General features: G+C 42.6%; 1 protein-coding gene across 2 annotated transcripts in view; it reads left to right on the plus strand.

Moving 5' to 3' along the window:
* Positions 1 to 25886, plus strand: part of LOC137627893 (MAP kinase-activated protein kinase 2-like) — a 93146-nt gene that overhangs the window by 40374 nt on the left and 26886 nt on the right. Inside the window, exon 7 of one of the 2 annotated variants that reach the window (XM_068359336.1) lies at positions 853 to 6383. The exons of the other annotated variant lie outside the window; for it this stretch is intronic. Coding sequence (XP_068215437.1) covers positions 853 to 1056 — 204 coding nt within the window. The 3' untranslated portion in view covers positions 1057 to 6383. Of the gene's footprint in view, positions 1 to 852; positions 6384 to 25886 lie in introns of those variants that run through there. 2 annotated transcript variants of the gene reach the window in all.

A 25886-nucleotide genomic window follows, 5' to 3' on the forward strand; every position in this document is an offset into this window, starting at 1 on the left:
TGTGCCTTCACTGCAAACACCTAAATCAATTTCACTTTATTTCCATCTACCTGAACTCCTGGTCTTCATTAAGCTAATGAGCATTCATACAGTCTTTGTTGCACTTTTAGTGAATTTCTGGATTTAAGATCATAGAAAACTACAACGTAAAAATATAGTCAAAGGTTTTATGTGATACAAAAGAGAAGGGAAAGAGAGGCATTACTAATTTGGTGCTTTCTGTCCATCCTACTCTATTGGTTTCTTTACTCATCAAAGATTCTTTCTTAGAAATTAAGGGAAGTTGTTAGCTTGCACGGTTGGGTTTGCCCTGCAGTCCAATAAGGTTACAGATTGACTCGTATTCTTTTACTTTATGTAATTTATCATGCTCTAAAGTGTTCTATATGCCTCGGGAAGCAAAAAGAGTTAAATGTAGGTAATTGATTTGTTTGAAAAGGTTTGATTCAAGACAAGTGATATTGATATCCGTTGAAAATGTTCGTCAAGTGACCAGTTTGTCTGATGTCGGAATCTTCTGGATTTCAAATTTCAAAAGTTTCTGCCGGATATAGAATATACTTTTATTGGTTCTAGTCTTTTATGTAAATATAAGATTAAATTTTATTATGAATTAGCATTTTTATCTAATTTTTAATCATTGAAGATATGCATGGAAATTGGTAGTCAAACACAGGCTTCATGTTCTTGCTACAGAATTGTTCATTTGGATCCTCTGATTTTGTCCCATCAGTATGAATCTCTCGAATGCTCCTACAGTACCTTTGTCAAATATTTAACAAACACTAGTTTTTAAGATGACATTTTATTTTGAGAGGTGTACAAATATGTCCTTTCCATTCTATTTTCAAGCAATATACTGAGGTGCCACAGACTCCTCTCCACACCTCAAGAATCTTACGCGAAGAAGGTGACCTGTGGCAAGAGGTTCAGGATGAAATGACCCGTTCTCTGGCTACAATGCGCGTGGATTACGATACACTGCAGATAAAAACCCTCGACAACGCTAACAACACATTGTTGAGCAAGCGTCGCAAAAGAGCGAATGATCACTAAACTCAGATTCTTGGCACTGATTTCAGGGTTGCAAGCCTAAAACATCAGTTACTATAGTCAGACTTTAGAATTGATTGGCATGATGCCTTTTTAAGAAAAGGTAGTCTGTGTATTATACAGGCTTGAAATGGAAAGACCTTATGTTCTTGCTTTGGTTCCCTATTTAAGAATGTCTTCTTATCAATAGTACTAAATGACTTTTAAGACAATATCGATCAGGCTCAAATTTATCCTTTTAGGAGGTAAAAGCAATAACTAGGCATTAATAAAATGTGTTTTTATTCTTGTTAAGGAAAAGAGGTAATGTTCTCATTCTGTATTTTCTTACGCTGTACTTCACTACAAGGAAGGTGCATGTTGTACTGACTCACTGTGTTTGTTCTTTATCATTGATGCTTAGAATAGCCACATGTAAAGTATCTCAATTTGATGAATCTTTGAATGTTGGTTTTGCTGAGAACTGTCAAGAAAAGTGCTGTGTTGTATGGAATTTACAAGAAATTAGGGGCATCATGCAACTCAAGTTCTAGAAACCTGTCGTTTGAAATCTGTGATGTTGATTGGTGAATTGTGTTAAGCCCTGTCCACACGATCGAGCATGCCTGACGGGCAAACAGTGATACCAGGCCACAATAGTCAGTGAAAATGAGGTTTGATGACGTCAGAAGCGGGAAAACTAAAGGCAGGGATCTGGCAACACTGTATGATGCCAGAACCTTGTCTGTGGTTTTCCAACCCTCTTTCTTACTAATGATTGTGGTCTGGTATCATTGTTTGCCTGTCGGGCATGCTCCATCTTGCGGACAGGGCTTTAGTAGCCAAAACACTTATGTGTTTGGAGATTAACAAGGAGCAGCCTCTATGGATTTACTCTAAATCCAAGGGAACTATTGAACAATTTTAAGAAGGTAGAGCACTTGTTGCTGCTTTGATGGTAATTTCACTGAAGCTTGCATTTAAGACTGACCTGTACCTCTATTAAGGTAGTATTTTTCCTCAAGAGTTTTATAATTTCGTCACAATATTCACTGCCAGAAGCGAGATGAACGAGGAACAGAGTATATCCAGTGTTTTTTTGCTTGTGGTGTGGAAACGTTAGAATGTCACTAGAAAGCGAGTCGAGAAAAGTTTAGTGCCCTTAAATTGACCGAGTTGGATTTAACATATCGTTTGCTAGGTAAATCACAATATTATAAACACGCCAGATATATATGCAAGTATTTTATGGAAATTCTCATCAATTATATCTCAAATCTTAAATTTAGTGGTAGATAGGAGAAACTAATACAAGCTGAAGTAACTTATTTTTTATTACTTTTGACTGTAGAAAAATAGCATTAAGACTTATGCATTAATTGAATGTGCTAGCAATATTAATTTTAGATATTAGATTTGAATAAGATGTCAGTTTTAATTTGTTGAATGGCATTATTTTTCCAATACATAACCATGATTTCAGTGTACAATTATTTTGAATTCCATATTAACGTATTTAACATCACATGTTTATTTGTTTGGGAACTTGTTTACGCTACCCAGAATAGTTAAGAAGTGTAAACATAGTTTATCTTGCAGTTGATAATTGCAGGATTTGTATATAAATTAAATAAATTTATAAAAAAATAATGAATTTATCTCAAAGCAGCACAAACATAAAGCTTCACGAGCATTCTGAAGTTTTTGAACTGGGCAGTATTTTGCTTTACTGTTTCGAAGAGTAATGACAAGGTACACAACGTACAATTAGTAGAACGGGCAGTCATTATGGATCTAGGTTGTTTAGTTTATATATCTTCTATAGCAATGGATCTATTTTGGTACAGCCAATAGTTTATTAATCTTTTATGGTAAGATTTTGGATTTATAAGAAAAATTTTTTGCTGTGGAAAACTTCTGGTTTAAACAAAGATACCTCACGCACAAAATTAGGAACCAATTATACTCCCTTTGTGTTAAACCATTTGAAAACTTCCTGTTATTACAGTGACGGCTTTCATGAATTTTATTTTGTTTTTACTACAAAAGCATAGCAATTTCTATCTGTAAGGGAAAGATGTCCTATAAAAGTTTAGAGCTCAAGTGATATATGTCAAGGGATGTAGCTATAGTTGCATTAGTTGTAGTTTTATTAACCCTTTCACCCCCAAAGGACGTACCGGTACGTTCTTGCAAAACACTGTTAATTACATATTTTTACATATTTTTTGATAATTTTTTGAGAAACTTCAGGCATTTTCCAAAAGAATGAGACCAACCTGACCTCTCTAGGACAAAAATTAAGCCTGTTATAGCAATTTAAAAAAAAAATATAGCAAAATGTGCTCGAAATTTAACCTTATGGTGGGGGTAAAAGGATTAAAAGTAGTGGTAATGGTGATGGTAATAGTAGTAGTAGTAGCACCAGAAATTAAGCTGTCCAAAGATTTTAAAGAAGCAGGCTTGCTAGTTACATGGAAACTGTTGTCAAATGGATCTAGTATTTGATCCAACATTTAGAATACTCAAAGTCAGCATAGATCTTGATGTCATGTATAACCAATGAATATTTTGTAATCTGGATGTTATTAATACATTCAAATATGCATAATAGAAATAACTTAAATGGTACTTACAATGTTTGATAAGGGGATCTAATATGGAAAGTATTGTAATGTTTTAATATCGGGAGTCATATGTTATGACTTCTTTCTCACCATTATCCCTTGCACTAAGGGGTCGGCTGCCTTATGCGTCCTCTCCAATGCTTTCTATCAAAGGGATCTTCCATCAAACCTCTTTTCACCATATCATCCTTCACATGGCAAGACTAAGGTGAAGAATAATATGAAGGGAAGAGGATACCTTTGATAGAAGGTTTTGGAGAGGGTGCATCAGGCAACCAGCCTTTAATGTAGGGATAACAGTTGGAAGGAAGTCATTACATAAGGTTCATTGGAGATGAGAAATAAGGAGTTACTCAAATTCCTGTAAGACTGACTCCCAATTGACTTAGCTTTTGATCTTCAGCAGTATAGTACGCATTAATCTTAGTGGTCTATTATAACTATTTAATGGTGTTAATGATAAACAATATGTATCCCCTTATTAGAAAATATTTGTATAATGTGGTGTTGTTGTCTCTGAAGTTAAGTGTGCCAGCTCCAGCTTTGTGTCACACCATTGTCATCATGTTAATTCAAATCTGCTATTTTAAAGTTGCCATTTAGGAGAGAAAATTGAATTAGAAGACTGATAAAAAACTGTTGGCAAGTTATTTTCTCCAGTGTAAGATTAAGAAGCCTTTTTAGTGTTTAAAAAAAATATTACAGTATTTATAATTTTGAAAAATTCCCCAAGGAAGTATTTAGAAATATACAGTCATTACTTTATTGTAAGCTGTTAAGTATTTTCAATTTTTTTTGTATTAATCATCTGAATTTATTTAACCATGTATTCATGACTTTTTTACCATAAATAAGGGAACCCATGTGCCAACACTACTTAGTTAATTATACATTGGTCCATCTAGAGTTTCAATGAATTTTCTTGTTCCTTAACCCTTTTACCCCCAAAGGACGTACTGGTACGTTTCACAAAAGCCATCCCTTTACCCCCATGGACGTACCGGTACGTCCTTGCAAAAAAATACTATAAACATTTTTTTTTTCATAATTTTGATAATTTTTTGAGAAAATTCCGGCATTTTCCAAGAGAATGACACCAAGCTGACCTCTCTATGACAAAAATTAAGGCTGTTAGAGCAATTTAAAAAAAAATATACTGAAAAATGTGCTGGGGAAAAAAATAACCCCCTGGGGGTTAAGGGTTGGAAATTTCCAAAGAGCCTGGGGGTAAAAGGGTTAAGCTAGTGAATCCAAAAGGCAAAGGTGCCATGTAGCATTTACCTTTTCAGTGTATATGATTTTACTTTCAATATGATCCTCCTTGGCAGTCCTTGAGGGTTTAATATGACCTCCATATTCAAGTACTGTATTTAATTATGACAAGTACTTAAATACGCTAGGATGAGCTAGGCAGCTCAAATACTACAGGGCATTCATTTTTATTTTCACTGAGGATTTTTCGAGATTTTTTTTTTTTTGTCATTTGTAGAGACCCTAATTTTTATGTATAATAAACTAAAATATTAAAATACTCTATCATGCAGGTTTGACTTCATTTAGTCTCTAGGGCCTGTCACGGCCCTCCCCTTTGATGAAGGGATTATCTAAATGGAAGACAGCCTGTGAATAGTGGTTTTCACACGCCCCTGTTGTATACACAACACCCACAAGGTGATCGCGCGAGGGTAGTAACCTCTGCATTCCATGCTTTTATCTTTCTCTAGTATATTTGGAAGATTTATATTAGAAAAGTGTAAAGAAGGACTTCTTTCACCGGCCGTCACAGGTCTCTTCCCAGAAATAGATTTTTCCTTCGTCAAAATCCCTTAAATATTACGATACAGGTTAAAAGAATTTGGAGATATGCTTGCTTTCTTAATAGGATGATTACATTATTGATTTGGTCACATTGTCTATTGTGATTTTTGTACTTCTTCAAAATCTGGTGCTTAATGTGCTTCGAGTTAAATCATCATGTTGTAGATTAGAAGTAGATTTTGTTGAAGGGTGGTTGTTTTTGTTTTTGTTTTTTTTTTGTTTTGTTTATTAGAGGAACTTTAAAGTTTCCATGTTTTTGGTCATGTCTTATTTTCTGTATCCTACAGTTTTAAATTTTTTTACTCTAGCTGATTCCATGGTGAATTCTTTTATTTAATTATATCATTTTTCATTTACTATGCTTGAGTTATATCTTGTGTAACATGATGATTGTTTAGAATTATATTTGAAAAATACAGTGCATATCGCTACCTCATTGCAAGAGGGTCGTAACTCTAAATTTGCTAGTTTTGAGTTATATGGTGTACAAGATTGCCGAATTGATTCTGCATCTTTTGGTAAAAGAGTCGTAAATCTAGGTGAATTAGTGGCCGAGAGATGGCACTAAGAAGATTGTGAAACATGATCAAATTCATAGGACTTAGCAACTTTCAAATGCGTCTCCTGAAAAATCAGGAATTTGGAGTTATGACCCTCTTGCAATGAGGTAGCGATATGTCATGTATCATATTACATGTTACTTCTAAAAATACAGTTGCATTTGGTCTTATGATTTTGCTAGTGCTTTTGTATTTAATCATCTGGACTTAGGGGAGTTTTATACCTACATTCAATATTAATTTGTATTCACTTAAGCATGCATAGATATTGGTTCAGATTTACCATTTTTTCTCTTTTCTAAGATTCATCTGTTTTGTGCCATTTTTTTTAAGGTTTTAAAAAAAAATCTGTTTATTACTACTGTATGTTTCATTTTTATTACTCCTTTGGATTAAATTAAGACTTCCAAGGTTTTTTTTAAATGCATAATGTACCATATAGGCTTTTCCATTATTTGCAAAATATGATATTGAATAACTTAGATAGTTCAGGTAAAGTAGATAGGGCCTGTGTTACGGCCCTCCCCTTTGATGAAGGAATTACCTAAATGGCTGACAGCTTGTGAATAGTGGTTTTCACACACCCCTGCTTTATAAACGACGCCCACAGGGTGTTCGCGCGAGGGTAGTAACCTCTGCATTCCATACTTTAATTTCTCTGGTATATTTGGAAGTATTTATATCAGAAAAGTGTAAGGAAGGACTCTTTTCACCGGGCGTCACAGGTCGACCCAGAAATATGATATTGAATAACTTACATCTCATTGTGTTTGCTGCTGTGAATGTAAGTATACTAGAGTATTTGTGTGATTGTGAGTTATTCTTTTCGTTGGCATGGCTGAAGTGTCAAGATACTGAAAATATAGGTAGGTTTTGTGCAGTAATATTGTAGTAAAAATATCAGACTATAGTAATCTCGCAAAAACAAATCTTGTATGAAGCATTCATTGTGGATATCAGATTAAAACAAACAAAAATAATTTAGGAAAAAGGAATGATTTTGGATTGAACGTTGGTTCATATCATTATACTGTATATTTTAAATATACAGTCGTGTCACATAGAATTTTTGCTACAAAATAATATAAAGGCTATGATTACTTAGTGTCATCATTGATAACCAATTTATTAATTATAGTATCCCTGATATCCAAATAATTAATATTTTACAGGTTTTCATCAAAATATTTTATGTTGATGGGTTTTCTTTATCTTTAATAATGATCAGCATACTATTATGAATATTATTATCGGTTGCATGCTAAGTAGGTCAACTTACAGGTAACCTCACAGTGGGTGATTCGTAGTCCCTCCAAAAGTATCCTGAAATTAATTTATTAAAATTTTAATCTGTTGTGTGAAAATAAAAAACAGGTGAATTAGTCCTTTTTAGCAATTATTAAGTGGAAGGCTTTATTCACTGGCTTTTTAATTGTATACAAGAACCTCCACTGATGGCTTTTATCGACATTTGCCCCTAAATAAAAATTTCCCATATTCTTTCCTTACAATACACTTGGTAGATCTTTGTACAGTATTGAGACAGTCTGGCGGTGAACGGCAATAACCTTGGCTTGGGTATGCCGCAGGGGCTTTGACTTTTCAGTTTTCTCGTTGACTTGTGTTACCCCGCTTCAGGTTGTGAAGCTTTTAAAAGTACTATTTGCATTATTAACAACTGTAAGGAATGTCTTCTGCATAGATTATTCAAGGGAGTTATTTCTGAGTGATCATGATCCTCATTAAAAGTTGGAAGCATCTCTAGATCTTCTCCACCTGTCAGGAAAATGAATGACACAAGAATTAAATCAGTATAGCAGTTGCCTGCAACTTCTAGTGGTGTTCAAGGCCTTTCAGCCTCAGGAGACGTTGGTAATAGGAAAGTGAGTGGCTGTGCTGTCTGACAACATGACGGCATTAGCTTACAATCAGAAGACGGGGACCTAGAAATCCCTATACCGGATAGCAGAAATGTTATGAACAGGGAGAAATTTTGAGAGAAATAATCCTTCTTTGGTTTATCCCAGGAAAATTGAACATCTTAGCAGGTCAGTTTAGCAGAAAAACCAGATTCTCCTAAACGAATGGTCTCTACATCCGTCAGTGTGTCTAGAAATTTAAATTTAGTGGCAGTGACCCAATGTAGACACGTTTGCAACATCTATAAACAAGGAGATAGAGGTGTTTTGTTCACCAGTTCCAGATCCTTTACCATGGAAGGATGATGTCCTGTTACAGGACTGGTCAAATCTTAATCTCTACGCCTTTCCGCCATTTCCCCATGACTCGACCGGTGATAGATAAGTTCAGGGTGTCTAGAAATAGCAGAATGGCTATGGTGGCTCCATTTTGTTCTTAAAGAGAGTGGCTTATAGATATGTGGTCTCTGTTGTTAGAGTTTCCAAGCAGGTTGCTTTAATGAAACAATCTTCTCGAACAGATTTTGAGGGTGGTGCATCCAAATATGTGTGTGCTACATCTTACTGCTTGAAACCTGTCCAAAAGCAAAGGGTTTTCAAGAGCCTTAAGATTGTCTATCTTAGGTTAAAAAACAGTCTACTAATAATCTGTATCAAAGGCAATGGAATGTTTTTGACTGGTACAACTCAAGAAATGTGCCAGTTACCAGAAGTGTTTTGGATTACATTGTTGAATCTTTGCATTTAATTTTTTTATGAAAAGAAGCTGACCATATCAGCTATTCAGCAGTATAGATCCATGCTTTAATACATTTCCAAAGCATTTAGGAATAGATTTATCCATTTCATGTGTTATTATAGATGTTTGTTCCAACACAGAATACTTACCTCAAACTACTTTCTTAGGAGTATCTGGGATCTCCTCCCAACCGACCAGAGTTTTGTGTAGTTTACCCCTAGTCCCGTTTTCTATGAGGGGTAACCTCAGGTGGAGTGGAACATGCCCTGAGGCTATCCCCCAGGTCAGAGAGCATGCTTGCTCAGGTCTCGATCTCCAGTAAGTTCTCTGGTCGCGCTGTGATAACATATCGGCGCTCTCTCTTACCCAGTGCGACCCTGTGTCCCCGACCCCCCTTATTGTGTCTTTCGAGGTCCCCACGTGGACTTATTATTATTATTATTATTACTATCCTAGCTACAGCCCTATTTGGAAAAGCAAGATGCTTTAGGCCAGGGGCTCCAATAAGGAAGAATAGCCCAGTGAGGAAATGAAATAAGGAAATAAATAGCTGAAGAGAACAAATTAACAATAAATCATCCTTCCTCCCCTTATCCTCTGTGTTCGTCGTGTAGGGGCAGCTTATGTTCTCCTACAGCCACGTGTCCGGAGTGCAAGTCCTGGAACGTAGTACAGTGGGTGCGCTTCGGCACCAAGAAGAAGAATGCATCCAAGAGGTCTCATAGGAAGACGAGCCTCTCCTCGCCGCTTACTTCTCCCGATGCCTCGTCGAATGGAGCTTCTTTATACAGCCATCTTCCCCTACCCAGAGTAGGGGACGAGGTAAGTCAGTTGTAGGGAAGTGCCCATTGCTCTTCCCCAGGAGTCTGAGTGGGTGCGGTATAGCACCAAGAAGAAGTAGGCGACGAAGAGGCAAGAAGAAGTAGGCGACGAAGAGGCAAGAAGAAGTAGGCGACGAAGAGGCAAGAAGAAGTAGGCGACGAAGAGGCAAGAAGAAGTAGGCGACGAAGAGGTCGCCTAAGAAGACTAGCGCCCCTTCCCCTCTTGCTTCGACGGGCGTCTCGTCTGACAGAGCTTCCCTACCACCCTCCCCTACCCAGAGTAGGGGACGAGGTAAGTCCGTTGTGGGGAAGAAGGCCGAGGCCCTTCCCCAAGAGTCTGATCTTCAGGATAGTGGGGTTGTGGCGTCGTTCCAGACGAGTGAGGAGCTTGAGGGAGGGGCGGGAGTGTGTTGGGAGACGGAGTCCTGGTGTAAGCAGGCCACGTCTCCTCTGATGACCCCATGTGGGGGAAAAATGTCCCTAATTCTTCTCCAGCCTCTTTGGCGTGTTTTTCAGTCACTTCTGCAGCCGAGGACGTCGCCGAGAAGGAGCCTCCCAAGTCTGAGTTGCAGCGTTCCCCGGACCGGGAGTCCAGGGATTTCTCGCCACGAAGGCCATCCTCCAGATGCAGATATGACCCTCGCAGGGAGAAATGCGAGAAGCGCGAAGCTTCCGGTTCACCCCGCCAGCGGGGGGAACCGTGCTTCCTTACGGGCAGCCTGGCCGAATCAGCACAGCTGGTACGGCCCTCGGACTTAAAGGAACGGTTCCCTCCGTCGGGTCAGCCCACGGGATCCGCGTCCTCGTCCCCCAGAGAGAATACATGAACGGTAGTCCTCGCCGGCACGGCGATGCCAGTTCTGACCCCCGAACCTGGTGCGGAGGCTCCCGCCGGGGAAGACCGGTATCACCGCAGGGGAGTGCCTGTTATTCCAGAACCGAAGCGCCCGATGGGAGTGCCCGGTGACCCGGCTCCTCGGGATCAGGCCGTAGGTTCTGCGGACGGTAGAGAAGGTTCGTTCGTTCCGACGGTGATGCCCGTCCTTCGACGTGAACCCCGACAACCCTACAGCAGGCTCTGGCAGACCGGCATAAGTCCTCCAAAGGCCACCTAGCTCGGCACGAGCGCAGTGGACCCAGGACGGAGGCCCCCGTTCCGACGGTGATGCCAGTCGACAGGCGTAAGTCCGCGAAGGGTCCAGCTCCATCCGCCCAGCGGAGAGAGTCGCCCCTTCGGTCTGGCAGTCGAGTCCTGACCTCCAAAGGCCACCTAGCTCGGCACGAGCGCTGTGGACCCAGGACAGAGGCCCCTGTTCCGACAGGCATAAGCCCGCGAAGGTTCCGACTTCTCCCGCCCAGCGGAGAGAGTCACCTATTCGGACTGGCAACCTTGTCCCGGCCTCCGGTCCTTCGATGGCCAGCCCTGAACAGAGGAACCAACCAGCCAGCACGGGGAAGCCCGTGGCTCCATGGATATCCGCAGGAGCTCCATCCTTCCAGCGGAGGTAGCCGCTGGATCGACCCGGCAGCATGGCTTCCATACCCGGTACCACGACTGCTCCATTCAGGATTCGTGGTCAACCGCTGGTAGGCCAGGGTACTCACACCCCACGGATTTCCCGGGAGGGGGTAGACCCATGATCCAAGCATTGGAGGTGGCCACTGTCACACCCATGATGGCTCCTTCCGCCCCGGCGGCTCCATCCGTGATAGAGCCAGCCGTGCCATTTTCCTGGTCAGCCCCATCCAAGCATTGGAGGTGGCCGCTGACACTCCCATGACGGCTACCTCCGTCCTGGTGGCTCCATCCGTGATGGAGCCAGCTGTGCCATCGTCCCGGCCAGCCCCATCCAAGCATCGGAGGAGGCCTCTGACATGGCAGGGTACTTAAACCCCACAGATCTCCCCGGGAAGGGGTAGACCCATGACGGGTACCCCCGTCCCAGTGGCTTCATCCGTGATGGAGATAGCCGCTCCATCGTCCCGGCCAGTCCCATCCAAGCATTGGAGGTGGCCGCTGACGCACCCATGACGGATACCTCCGTTTCGGCGGCTCCATCCGTGATGGGGCCAGCCGTGCCATTGTCCCGGCCAGCGCCATCCAAGCATCAGAAGAGGCCTCTGACATGGCAGGGTGCTTAAACCCCACGGATTTCCCCGGGAGGGGGTAGGCCCATGACGGCTCCATCCGTGACGAAGGCAGAGTGGTTTTTCCCCGAGCGGGTCGAACGGGGCTATTGCCTGTCTCGGTGGCCGCTGGAGAGGGAGCCCCGCACTTTTGCCCAGTGCCTCTTCGGCTCCGTCCGCCCGTCGGATGAAAAAGTTGGCACACGTAATCTTTCCCTTACCTTGCCCCCCGTAGGGGAGCTTCGACTCCTCAGTTAACCTTCATACCCTCCTACTCAGACTCTAGGAGAGGGCGTTCAGTCCGCGGCTCTCGAAGGAGTTAGGAGGGGAGGCCCCCCATACTCCTGCTGGCGCCTCAGGTGGGGGGATGCCTCAAACGATATTGGCAAGCATGGCGGGACCACGGAGCGGATCCGGGGACCGTAGCAGTACTAAAGGAGGGGTACAAGCTTCCCTTCCTAGTGGACCTCCACCTCGGATCCCAGATCAACAGGCGGAGTGGTTGGCATCCAGAGACCCCTGGAGTCTAGCAATATTTCAGGAAGAAGGCTCGGCAATGCTGGCGAAAGGGGCAGTAGAACCAGTCGAGAACCGAGTTCAGGGTTCTACAACAGCCTCTTCCTGGTGGAAAAGGCGACAGAGTTCTGGAGACCTTTCAGCCCTCAACAATTCGTGTACAACACCGGCTTCAAGATGGACACTCCGAAGTCGGTCCTAGCGACCTTGAAGGAGGAGGACGGCTGAGGTCCATAGGCCCCAAAGCCGTCTACTTCCAGGTCCCTGTTCATCCCTCCAACAGGAGGTTCCTAAGGGTAAATTGGGGTACCAAAACATGGCAGTTCAAAACCCTATGCTTCAGACTGTCGACAGTCCTCAGGGCTTCACAAAGGACGTCCGCCAGATTCGTTACTTAGGTGACTGGTTGTTGCTTTCAGTCCCAGAGGAAGCACTGAGGGAGCAAGACGAGAAGCTCCTGCAGTTCTACAACGTCTTGAGTATCATCATCAACCTGGAGAAGTCCCGGCTGATTTCCTCCACCAGGATGACCTACCTAGGGTTGGTTCTAGACTCCCGGATGGCGAGGGCCTTCCCCTCCATGGAGAAACTGGACACCCTAAAACAGATACTCTGGCCCTTCCTGTCGGGCCAACCCAGGAGAGCCAAGGTCTGGCAAAGACTGAGAGGACTCCCCGCGCTAGATAGTCCTGGTGTCCCCAGAGACGAAGGAGTTCCTGGGGTGGTAGCAATCGGAACGAACACCCTCAAGGGAATGCCCTTTTCTGCCGACCCTCCGGAGATGCTCCTGTTCACTGGCGTATCCAAGGAGAGATGGGGTGCTCATCTTCTTGACAAAATGGCAAAAGGTAAATGGGAAGTCGAGGAGACGAACCTGCACATATACGTGCTGGAGATGAGGATCGTCCATCTACCCCAGGGAAGCTCCGGGTATCCGGGGTGCGACAACGCCACGGTGGTGGCCTACGTGAAAGAGCAAGGAGGACTAAAGTCGAAGGTACAGTGCAATCTCACGATGGAGTTCCTAGGATGGGCTGAAGTGGAACAAAGTAAATTTTTCAGCCAGGTTCTCTCCGGGGAAGAGGAACGTCCTGGCCGGTGGCCTCAACTGGAAGGGTCGAGTGGTAGGGCCCGAGTGGTCCCTACACCCAGAAGTGGTCAAAACCCTCTCCCTGAAGTGGGGCTCGCCAGTGTTCGACCTCTTCTCCACGAGACTAAAAGCACAGCTCCCCGTGTTCTGTTTTCCTGTGCCAGATCCAGCGGCACCGTTCGAGGATGCCTTCCAATGAGACGGACGGCCAACCTGTGGGTGACTTTGGTAGCGCCCTGGTGGCCAGAGAGGGAGTGGTTCGCGGATCTAAAGGAACTGGCATGCCTTACACCTGGGACACTTCCAGACAGACCAGACCTTCTCCGGCAGCCTCACTTCCAGAGGTTCCACGAAAACACTTGGTCCCTCCTTCACGTGTGGAGGTTATCGAGCGTCCCCTGAAAAGGAAGGATTTCCGTCGAGGCCAGCATCAAGGATGGCAGGGTACCTGAAGCGTTCGTCAGTCGAGGTGTACCTGGCGTAGTGGGCTACCTTTTCTAAGGGGTGCTCCTCGAAGAACATCAGGCCATTAGGGGCCTCCATTCACGAGATAGCAGACTTCCTGGTCTATCTCAGGGACGAAGTGGGCATGTCCATCCCAAGTCTTCCTCCTAAAGGACATAGGCCTGGGTGCCTCCAGGTAGATCTCGACGCTCTTCAGGAGCTTCGAGCAGTCGTTTTTCCCTTAAGCCGTTTGATTGCCCCAGGGGGATGTGGCTAGGGTACTTGAAGTTGATTTTGGAACCTCCCTTCGAGCCTCTAAAAGACATTCTAGACAAGGAGCTCACCCTCAAGTCAGTCTTTCGTTTAGCTCTGGCATCAGCAAAGAGTAGGTGAGATTCCTGACCTGTCGTACGAGATCTCACACTCGAAGGGTTGGCGAGATTCTACTTTCAGATTCTTACCCTCCTTCGTAGCCAAGACTCAGAATCCAGTTGTTTGGGACCCCAAAATGGAATTGTTCCCAGTGCCAGCTATCCCTCGCTCGGACAACCCGAGGGACTCGCAGTATGGCAGTATTTAGAAAGGACAGCTAGACTTCATCCCGAGATCAAGAGTCTGTTCATTTTCCTCGGGACTGTGAAGGAGCCAGTCTCCAAGAACACTTTCTTCTTCTGGATAAGGCAAGTGATCGTCAGGCCCTACAGTAGTGCAGGGGTCCCCTTTCCAAGAAAGCCCAGACCCCACAGCATTAGGAGTCTAAATGCTTCTTTGACATTTGAGAAGAACATGGCAGTGGGCCAAAGCCTGCGGGCAGGTACTTGGTCTAACCAGTCGACCTTTATGGCTCACTGCTTGAAGGACTACTCGAGAAAGTCCCTGGGCGGTTTGTCGCGCGGTCCCGTCATTTCCGCGCTCCAAATGGTTTAAGGGCGTAGCCCCAGTGGTAACTGCGGGTAGCGAGTCCAAGAGACACAGGTTCCTTCCTGAGCCCTTGTTCTTCCTTCCCCTATTTCCTTACTGGAAATGGCTCGGGTAGCCCCCTGAAACTGCCATGGGATACACTATCTTTGGAAGGACATGTCTCCTAGGATTCTTGCAGAAGTGAGTTATATAGGCACTAAGATGGTTTTTGCGTAGTTTTCCCTTGTTCTCGTGTTTTCTTTGAGGTCAGCAGAACCTAATCTCCTACCTAGGTTCCTCTTCTATTCTCGTCACGGTCTCTAGGTCCTGAAGGACACTCCCACCTCCTAAGGTATAAGTCTCCTAAGAAAGTAGTTCGAAGTAAGTATTCTGTGTTGGAACAAATCACAAATTTTAAGTAATTTGTATTATTCCTAACAATACTTACCTCGAACTACTTTCGGGTAATGGCCCGCTCATCCTACCCCGAGTGCCTTGCTGGACTTCATAGATACCTAAGCTATCAAGAACTTACTGGAGATCGAGACCTGAGTAAGCATGCTCTCTGACCTGGGGGATAGCCTCAGAGCATGTTCCACTCCACCTGAGGTTACCCCTCATAGAAAACGGGACTAGGGGTAAACTACACAAAACTCTGGTCGGTTGGGAGGAGATCCCAGATACTCCTAAGAAAGTAGTTCGAGGTAAGTATTGTTAGGAAAAATACAAATTACTTAAAATTTGTGATATTTAGGTCTTTTAATATTGAAAAACCTCCATTAGTTAGTTAGTTTGATATTCTTCATGAAATGTAGCTTAACGATTGTATTTAAATAATTCATGTTTTGATCATTTGGAAAATGATTAAAGATTTCACGACTAAGTGATTTTCTGTTGGTTTAGCATCAGCTAAATGCATTAGTAAACTATAAGCTCTTTGTTTTATAAAATGCAGTTTTTCCGAGAAAATTATTTTAGGTTTTTCTTGCATTCAACCGCTTGGAGATTTCTGTTGCTCCCAAATCTCAATTTCAGATTGTAATTCAGGCTAAATATGAATGGTGGGATTACAAAACAAATGGATATTTTCTAACAGCTTGAAATAAGTTATATGAAACAGAGCGAGCAATTTAAAAACTAGAATGTAAAACTTGTCATACTTTAGGAGAGGAACATTTGGAAGGAGCACATGACTGAAAAGGTTTGGGTTGTATGCCTTTTTGTTTTTCGTTACTGCCAATGCTTGAAAAGTAATTGCAAGATTTTGATATTTGCAATTAATTATTTTAAGTCAGAATAATGTAATAGGTTATTTTTGTATGTGGTAACATCTGGATCCTATGTAAGTACTCTTCCTTGTTCTTCTGTGTTGTAAGTTTTCAGAATGAAGCTCAAGAAATTTATATTATTATAGTCGCACTGCATTTTACATAGATGTACTGAGGAAAAACCATTTACCTTCTGATCAAATTCTATTACAAAAGCACCTTGAATATCATTCAATCATAAGAGTAAAGACAAAACTAAGCATATAGGGCTTGCTAAAGACAGAATCTTTATGATGCATAGTAATTTAATGCTAAAGAGAAATAGTTTGAAGTTGATGGTATTAAAGGTAAATGGGGTCATTTATTGTATAATGTATGAAGACCTATGTGATTTTTTGAGTTCTTATGATCCGTCAATTTTTTTTAATAAGGGATAAAGTTAGTGCTAAGAGGCAACTAAATTAGAAGAGGACAAATTAATTTATTGAAAAGTAAAGATAAGGCATTTCTGGGGTGTGAAGAGACTGCTAAACTCATTAAGTACTGCATAAAGTGTACCAACTCAGGTACACTGTTGTACTGCTGTGAGGAATACTGTACATGCTTCAGATCTACATATAGTAGTAACTGCATCTGTTTCCATCTCCCATGTTTGGGTACTCATAAAACCATGTTCAAACTTAAGTCAGCAGTGGATGATTTTCAATTTATGCACTACTATATTACTGAGGAATACAGTTTATTGAGTACTGTACCATTTTAATTTTACCCCTGAAGACACACTGGTCCAATCTTTTGAGAGAGAATTGTTTTAGCTCAGTGTCTGGTCTAGCCGTCTTTTATTGATACTTCAGTAATGACAGTATAAAAGGAATGAAAGACTTCATTAAGCCTTGATGCTCATGGTTTGTGGATAAGTTGGTTGAACCATAAGGACCAAATAATGTAATCCTCTTTTTCAAACCAACTTCCGTTACTATGTCAGCACACATCTAGGTAAAGTCTCTTGAAGTAAAATGACAAAAATCACCCCACAAAAACTGCTCTGGTCCAAAGTATTGTAATACTGGAGAGGTGTCCTTTTATTCTTTTAAAATTCAAGACCCAAGGGAGCCAGGATAATCATTTAGAGAAAATATACTAGTTTGGGGTTCTGTTTTCTGGCCAACATCAGTGAACCTATTGGAGTACAATTTAGGCACCACCAAAGGATTCGTCAAAATCCCTTTGTTAAACTTCACTTCCAATTAAAGCAATACCCATTTTTGGAATTCAGGTCTTAAAGCCTCTTACCATTGTCCAAGTTTGATAATCAACGAACAATTTTATAATGATGTGATTCTTGTAACTTTTATTAATTGGAATTTCAGAATGTGAATAGATCATACCATTTTTAACAAATCTGTAACTTTATGTCAATAAGTACACAGAACCTATTTGAATTTGCATACAAGTAGTGATGTAGTGTTTAATATTACAATTGCTTATGGGAATTTTTTTCTTCAGTATATAGAACAAAATAACAAATTAACTTCATAACTGGTGCGCAGACCTTTAGGACTGATTGATAATCTTCATTTCTGGGTCGACCTGTGACGCCCGGTGAAAAGAGTCCTTCCTTACACTTTTCTGATATAAATACTTCCAAATATACCAGAGAAATTAAAGTATGGAATGCAGAGGTTACTACCCTCGCGCGAACCTTCATTTTTCAATATCAAACTTACCCGATGATCATATAGCTGCATCCCTGCTGCCCGACAGAAAAAATCTACGGGCGGAATACGCCAGCGATCGCTATACAGGTGGGGGTGTACATCAACAGCGCCATCTGTCAAGTAGGTACTCAAGTACTCGATGTCAACAAAGAACCAATTTTCCCTCTGTCGTGCCACAGGCAAGACCTACTAAATACGCCGTCCCTAACTGGATTTGTTTTCACAACGATTTGGTGAAGTACACTATTCCAGTTTTGAGCTTTCGCTATGCAGGGGTTTTATCTTCATTTCAAAACTTGAACTCGTTTTGGATAGATTTAATTATGGTGACGAAGAGAGTATGGACACTCTTTCACTTTTAAATGGCCGACCCTTCCCTTAGACGGAAGTGTTGGTGACGAAGAGAGTATGGACTCTCTTTCACTTTTAAATGGCCGACCCTTCCCTTAGACGGAAGTGTGTTTAGGTTTTTGGTAATTTTGCTTAACAAGTTATAGATCTCTCCGCCTTTATAGGCCTCTTCGATTAACTTTCCATTTATTATAAACTTATAAAAATTAATTTTTATGTTTGTTTATATGCGACCTTTCCTAATAGTAGGCGGTCCTTACTTGGAACCGAAGTTAATTAACATTGAGCCCGTCATATCGTATTTACCTTTTTAGAATTTATACTTTTTTAATTTTAATGTTTTGAAAGAATTTCTTTGATAGTCCCGTACTGTTTTCAAAGATGAACTAACGTTTAGTTTAGTCTCCGCAGTTGTTGACGTTCAGAACGTTCAACATGCGCTCTATCGTTACGATAGAGAGAGAGTTTTTCACGGTTTCACGTTGCAGTAAGAGTAAACCGATTCTAGCGTTTCGTTCATTCTTTCTTAGCTTAAATGGTTTAAATTCTAATAAAGGAACTTTTTATTTGGGAAACCTTTCAGTTTTTTCCTTTAGCAAATAATATGTTTTAACGATATATAATTGGGCTCTTCTCTCAGGTTCTAAGTCAAGAGAGAAGAGAGAGAGAGATAGAGACGGAGGGAGAGAGAGGAGAATAAACGTTTCGTTCAAGCGGGTAACGTTGTTCTCGTTTTTTACTCTTCTCCCTAGTCGCTGTAGGGGAAGTAGGTAAAACGTTTCTAGAGTTTTATTCTTGTTCCCAGGCTTTATGCGGTGAGAGATTTTAAACGTAGTTTATTTGATCTAGTGTTTAGTCTCTTTTCCAGCCACTGAATTCTTTATCTTTAATTATGTTTTTCTGTTGCATTGTAAAACTCTTTTCGCAATTACTACCTTTTAATGAAGGATAGGATTGCGTGTTTCAGGTAGAAATCAGTTAAAGTTTCGATTTCAGTGAAATAAGTGCAAACAGAAAATCAAAAGTGATATGCGCAAAGTGTTACAGTGTTGCGTTCGAGGGTTCGTCTGTTCGTGCCAGTTGTTCACCTAGTCCGGGACCTCTTACAAGCTCCCAAGCCCAGGGGAGAAGTAATGTCGAACGACTTATGGGTTCCACAGGCCTTGATCGACGAACAGACGTTTCCCTCGGTGGTTTCGGGTGTATCTACACACGTTGCCGACGTGATCGCCCCACCCACACAAAGACGAGAGAGCCCATTTATTCCTCGTCTGCGGAAGAGGTTTCTCGCAGAAACCATGGACCAAATCTTGCAGCTTTTTAAGTGCAAGTCGGTCCCTTCCGCGCAAGTCCAACGGCCTAGGTGTAGCCACTGGGTCAGTTCGGATTCGCTGCAGTCATCCGACGACTGCACACCTCCCAAGAGAGGCAAGGTGGTACCGCAACAGGCAGTAACTCCGTCTGTTGCCGCACCAGCTGTTTTAGACCCTCAGTCACAACGGACAGTAGCTCCGTTTGTTGCCTTCTTGCAGGAGTATCGTGCTGAGAAGGTTGACACTGCACCTGTTAACCTACAACCTGCCACGGTTGTGCGCTCAGCAGATACTGCGGCTGCCTGCTCCCACACTCCACCTGTGAGAGCTCCACCACCGATGCGCAGTCGACCCTGCCAGACGCATGTTCATGCTGCACCCTCCGTTGACATGCGTGAGCTACCGCATCAGCAGTGGGAAGGTGCTGTCAAGCTGCCGTGTTTTGACGCAATGCGGCATGCTCCGCAACCCACGGCAGTCCCTCCCACGCACCAGCACTCTGCTTTTGTTGTTGCCAGCTCCCACACTCCGACTGCGGAGAAGGGTGACGATGCACCCGTTGGCCTACAGCCTGCCACGGTTGTGCGCCCAGCATGGCTGCCTGCTCCCACACTCTTGTTGTGAGAGCTCCTCCACCCATGCGCAGTCGACCCTGCCAGACTCATGCTGACTCCCACAGACACATGGAGCACTCCGTTGCCGTGCGTGAGCTACCACAAGCTGCCGTGTTTTGACACGGTGTGTCAGCCTCCGCAACACACTGTGGTTACCGCCACTCGCCCGCAGCAGACTAGTCAGTCAGGAGTTGAGGCTTCCCCACACAGCCTTGGTTGTTGCCAACTCACACGTTGCCTTCTGGTCTGCTACTAATGCACCAGTGCTGTATGTCCTCACGCACCTGTTGTGGTTGACAGTTCACAGACTGTCAAGCAGTTACTTAACGTTGCCTTCTGGTCTGCTGCTTATGCACCAGTGAAACCCTCACTGAGATAACCTAGCTTTTCTCGGACATGGTTCCTGTAGATGAGAAAGTGCTGTTCTCCCTCCTTCTGATATTCCCTTGAGGACTCTGTCATTTGGAGAGGAGCCTTAAGCTGCTTAGCCTCCTATGGTCTTTAATTAAGCATAACATGCTTCCAGGGATGTTAAATGGTTCCGCTTCAGTCGCTAACCCCGTCTGTTGCCACACCTGCTCCCATAGACCTTGGGCTTTGTTGCAAGACATGCAGTCCAAGCTTAGTCCTTGATAGAGGTTTTTTTTTACGGAGAAGAACCTTCTAGCCAACAACCTTCCTACCGGTTGGTTGTACGCCCTGTTGACGCTGAGGTATCCTACTCACTTCCGCCAGTTGAGATGGTTCCTCCACCGGTGCGACCCAGTGTGGGTTGCCAGTCGCACGTTGACGTTAAGCGACTCTCGGAGGTGGTTGTGGACGTTCAGTGTGTCACTAGGAAGAGGTTCAACAACCAGCAGAGGTGACTTGTTGTGACGCAGTGCGGCAACCTCAGCAACCCGATAAGGGGTTGTCTGCACAACCCAGACAGTCTAGACAGTTTCGGGTTGTCGCTGTACTTCCTCGCGTCCCCATGGTTGACAGTTCACAGACTGTGCAGCAGTACCATGATCTTGTGTCCGGCTCCGTCACGCATCCACCAGTGCGACCGGATTCAGCGAGTCAGACGTTGCCCACTCCGTTGCCGTTTCCTCATCAGTTTCGGATGAGGAACCCTCTGATGAGGACATGGCTGAACAAGACGATCAACCCCCAGCCCTGCTATCCATACAGAAGATGCTGAAGAAGGAACACGGCCCTGTCAGGCTGTGGATGAGTCTGGTTAGGACACTGTCATCCGTGGTTCAATTGGTGTCACTTGGAAGACTACACCTCCGTCCTCTTCGGTATCATCTAGCTCTTCACTGGAAAAGGACAAGACGCTAGAAGCGGTCTCGATCCCGGTTTCCGGAAGATAAGTCTGGTCTGACTTGATGAAAGGACTTTATCAACCTTTGAAAGGGTCTTCCCCTGACTGTTCAGACTCCCAACCACGTTCTCTTCTCAGACGCATCGGACGTAGGCTGGGGTGCGACCTTAGGCGGTAGGGAATGCTCGGGATTATGGAACTCGAGTCAAAGACAATGCATTTCTACTGCAAGAAGCTTCTGGCAGTACGTCTGACCTGGAAAAGCTTCAGGTCTCTCCTTCAAGGCAAAGTAGTGGAGGTGAACACGGCCAACTCCCTGCTTTGAGGTACATCTCCTAGCAAGGAGGGACCTACTCTCTGACATGGTACGAGTTCGCAAGTGACCTCCTCTCCTGTTCAACAGGTCTAGACTTTTCACTAGTAACGAGTTTCATCCAAGGCAACTTGAATGTCTTAGCAGATTGTCTCAGTAGGAAGGGACAATAATTCCAACATATTGGACTTTCCACAAGGATGTATGCAAGAGACTTTGGGTCACCTGGGGCCAGCCAACCATAGATCTCTTCGCAACCTCGATGTCCAAGAGGCTCTCAATACTTTGCTCACCTATCCCGGACCCAGCAGTAGTTCTTATAGATGCCTTTCTACTAGATTGGTCTCATCTAGATCTATATGCATTCCCTCCGTTCTAGATTGTCAACAAGGTACTGCAGAAGTTCGCCTCTCACGAAGGGACAAAGTTGACGCTAGTTACTTCCTTCTGGCCTGCGAGAGAATAACTTACCGAGGTACTTCGATGGCTAGTAGACGTTCCCAGATCTCTTCCCCTAAGGGTGGACCTGCTACGTCTGCCACGCGTAAAGAAGGTACTCCAGGCCTCCACGCTCTTCGTCTGACTGCCTTCAGAGTATCGAAAGACTCTCGAGAACTAGAGGTTTTTCGAAGGAGGCAACCAGAGCGATTGCTAGAGCAAGGAGAACATCCACCCTTAGAGTCTACCAATCGAAGTAGGAAATCTTCCGAAACTGGTGCGTCAGTATCCGTATCCTCGACCAGTACCTCTGTAACTCAAATAGCTGACTTCCTCTTATATCTGAGGAAAGAGCGATCTCTTTCAGCTCCCACTATCAAGGGTTACAGAAGCATGTTGGCATCAGTCTTCCGTCACAGAGGCTTAGATCTTTCCAACAATAAAGATCTACAGGACCTCCTTAAGTCTTTTGAGACCACGAAGGAGCGTCGTTTGGTTACACCTGGTTGGAATTTAGACGTGGTTCTAAGATTCCTTATGTCAGACAGGTTCGAACCACTTCAATCAGCCTCCCTGAAAGATCTCACCTTTAAGACTCTTTTCCTGATATGCTTAACCACAGCTAAAAGAGTCAGTGAGATTCATGCCTTCAGCAAGAACATCGGATTCTCATCCGAAACGGCTACTTGTTCTACATCTTGGTTTTCTAGCCAAACACGAGCTGCCTTCTCGGCCTTGACCAATATCGTTCGATATTCCAAACTTATCGTATGGTTGGAAATGAACTAGAAAGAGTATTATGTCCTGTAAGAGCTCTTAAGTTCTATTTTAAAACCTTTACGAGGCCCGTCTGAAGCTTTATGGTGTTCAGTTAAGAATCCATCTTTGCCTATGTCAGAGAATTCTTTATCCTATTTTTATCAGACTGTTAATACGAGAAGCTCATTCCCTTCTGAATGAGGAAGACCAAGCTTGGCTGAAGGTAAGGACACACGAAGTTAGAGCTGTCACAACTTCCGTGGCCTTTAAACAAAATAGATCTCTGCAAAATATATTCGACGCAACCTATTGGAAAAGCAAATCAGTGTTCGCGTCTTTTATCTTAAGAATGTCCAGTCTCTTTACGAGAACTGCTACACTCTGGGACCATTCGTAGCAACGAGTGCAGTAGTGGTGGGGGCTCCACCACTACAATTCCCTAATTCCAGAACCTTTTTAATCTTTCTCTTGAAATATTTTGGGTTGTCCGGAAGGCTAAGAAGCCTTTCGCATCCTACTTGATTTGGCGGGTGGTCAAAATCATTTCTTGAGAAGCGCCTAGATTAGAGGTTTTGATGAGGACCTTTAGTATGGGTTGCAACCCTTCATACTTCAGCTCCTAGGAGTCGCTCAGCATCCTATGAGGATCGCGAGGCTCAGTAAGGAAGACGTACTTAAAAAGGCAGAGTAATTGTTCAAGTCGTCTTCCTTACCAGGTACTTCCTGTATTTATTTTATGCTTGTTATTTTGAATAACTGCTAAAATGAAATACGGAATACTTAGCTCATAATGTCAACTTGTAATGCTGGTCTCTACCCACCCCCCTGGGTGTGAATCAGCTATATGATCATCGGGTAAGTTTGATATTGAAAAATGTTATTTTCCTTAGTAAAATAAATTTTTGAATATACTTACCCGATGATCATAAATTAAAGGACCCACCCTTCCTCCCCAATAGAGAACCAGTGGGACAGAGGAGAAAATTGGTTCTTTGTTGACATCGAGTACTTGAGTACCTACTTGACAGATGGCGCTGTTGATGTACACCCCCACCTGTATAGCGATCGCTGGCGTATTCCGCCCGTAGATTTTTTCTGTCGGGCAGCAGGGATGCAGCTATATGATCATCGGGTAAGTATATTCAAAAATTTATTTTACTAAGGAAAATAACATTTTACATCAAAGCTCCAATTCATGGTAGTTGTTACTGTCCAAATTAAGGTAATGCAGTAGTTAGTAAGACACATCATTGTTATAAGTAGCCTTTAGTGAAAACGTGTTGTGTGAGATCTTACACGCATGCTTTTTGCCTTACTTAGATCCATGCATTTTGTTTATATTGCTACATTCATTTTGATTTTTTCCCTTATATCTTTTTCTTTGCGAGTTAGAGAGAAGAACAAGCTCATAGATGTTTCTGGAGGTAGAAAGCCTCTGAAATGTTATTTAGAATAATAATTTAGAGAGTTGGGTGGTCAGAAAGACTTTCCTAGAAATTGATTGTTATCCACAGTTCTCATTTTCATGAAAACCTTTGACAGCTATATACAGGTATTGCATATTGTGTACGTTTCTTCAATACACTATAACTGAGATGTAGGTTCATTTTTCTACCATTCTTCACATCGCCATCATTACAGATGTTACCCCAGATATAAGGTTTGTGGGGTTGAGTGTAAATTTAGTTCTTCCCTCTCTTATGTCGTGTGTACTTTTTATCTGAATGCTCATTTGGTCTAGATCTTCTTCTATGACCTTAAATTTGATTTTGTGGGTCTCCCTATACCTCCATATCTTCTTAAATATCTTTATTATCTGTTCCTCATTCCTTGTCATCACGAGTCCAAATCATTACAATCCAAATGCATGCAAGAGGTGTCAAGTCTATTTTCCAAGTGTTGAATGCCATGTCTCTACAACCTCCATTTCATGGTAAGATCTTTTGCACTGCAACCATGAATATTAGCCTTCTGTGGTCACATCTTTTAAAAATATACCCTTTTCTCTGTCAGTGCTCATGTGTCTACTGCATAGAATACAACTGTCATGTGAGTACTTCATAAATGTTTGATATCCTTAATAATGATTGTTATTATTATTGTTCACTCTCCTGTGCCCGAATTTCCAACACCCCATTTCTTAGCCTCCTCTTTCCAAGAGAAGGTGTGATTTCTCCTCCTGGGAGTTAGGAATTCTGGGAAGTTTCTAGCATTTTGATGTTGGAACCACCGTTATGGATGGTGTCTGAACAAATATCTGGTAGTAATTTTAGCCTTCTGGAAGCGATGTAAACGTTATAGATGCTGTATGAGCAAAGTTCTGACAATGATTTTAGCCTTTGACTTTTGTTACTGGGACATTTTTTTTATCAATATTTTCAGTATTTATTGCATTCAGGCTGCTGTTCCGTTTTCTCATAGTCCTATAGATACGTGCTTCAGAGTCCAAGTAATCCCTTTTCTAAGGCTGTCCTTACCTTTCGTAACCATACTTTTTCATTTACTCCCTTTACAGGTATAATGAGCATGGGTTTTCTTATATGGACTTGCAATTCTCTTATCACCATTCCATTTTACTAAACAATTATATAACCCTATCAACTTTTACTAACAGTATATATATCATTCTTTACTGTATTACATGTTCATTTAATTTTCATTATATAGAGATTTTTTAATTTGATTACTAGTCATGAGAATACAGTACTAAGGGTACAGTTTATAACTTCAATTCTTATTTTTTATACATTCAATGCAATAACTTTCATTTTTTTTATGTTTTGTGCAATTGCTTATGAAGCCTGAACCATGTGAAGGACCTAACATTTTTGTTTTAAGAATATGTATTACTTTTCCTAGAGTACATAACTATACAGTGATACCTCTGGATACGAAAGTTTCTGCTTACGAAAAATTCAGGATACGAAAAGCGATACAAAGATTTTTATGCCCCAGTATACGAAAAAATTTTCAGGATACGAAAAGCTTACGAGATCCCAACTCGTCGCCGAGAGTACAGTACCTTTTTTTTCAGGGTATCAACCCTTAATTTAGGTGTACAGGTAACAATACACCTTCACTGATCCAAATGCTTTACATACAGTACCATAACTTTTATACAGTAGTAAAGAAAATGGACCGTTTTCTTAGGACTTGGAGGGGATAACTAGGCTATAACTACATTATTTAATAATCTCATGGTGGTTTCTG

The sequence above is a fragment of the Palaemon carinicauda genome, chromosome 35, assembly GCF_036898095.1.
Source record: "Palaemon carinicauda isolate YSFRI2023 chromosome 35, ASM3689809v2, whole genome shotgun sequence".
In the NCBI taxonomy this organism is placed as follows: Eukaryota; Metazoa; Arthropoda; class Malacostraca; order Decapoda; family Palaemonidae; genus Palaemon; species Palaemon carinicauda.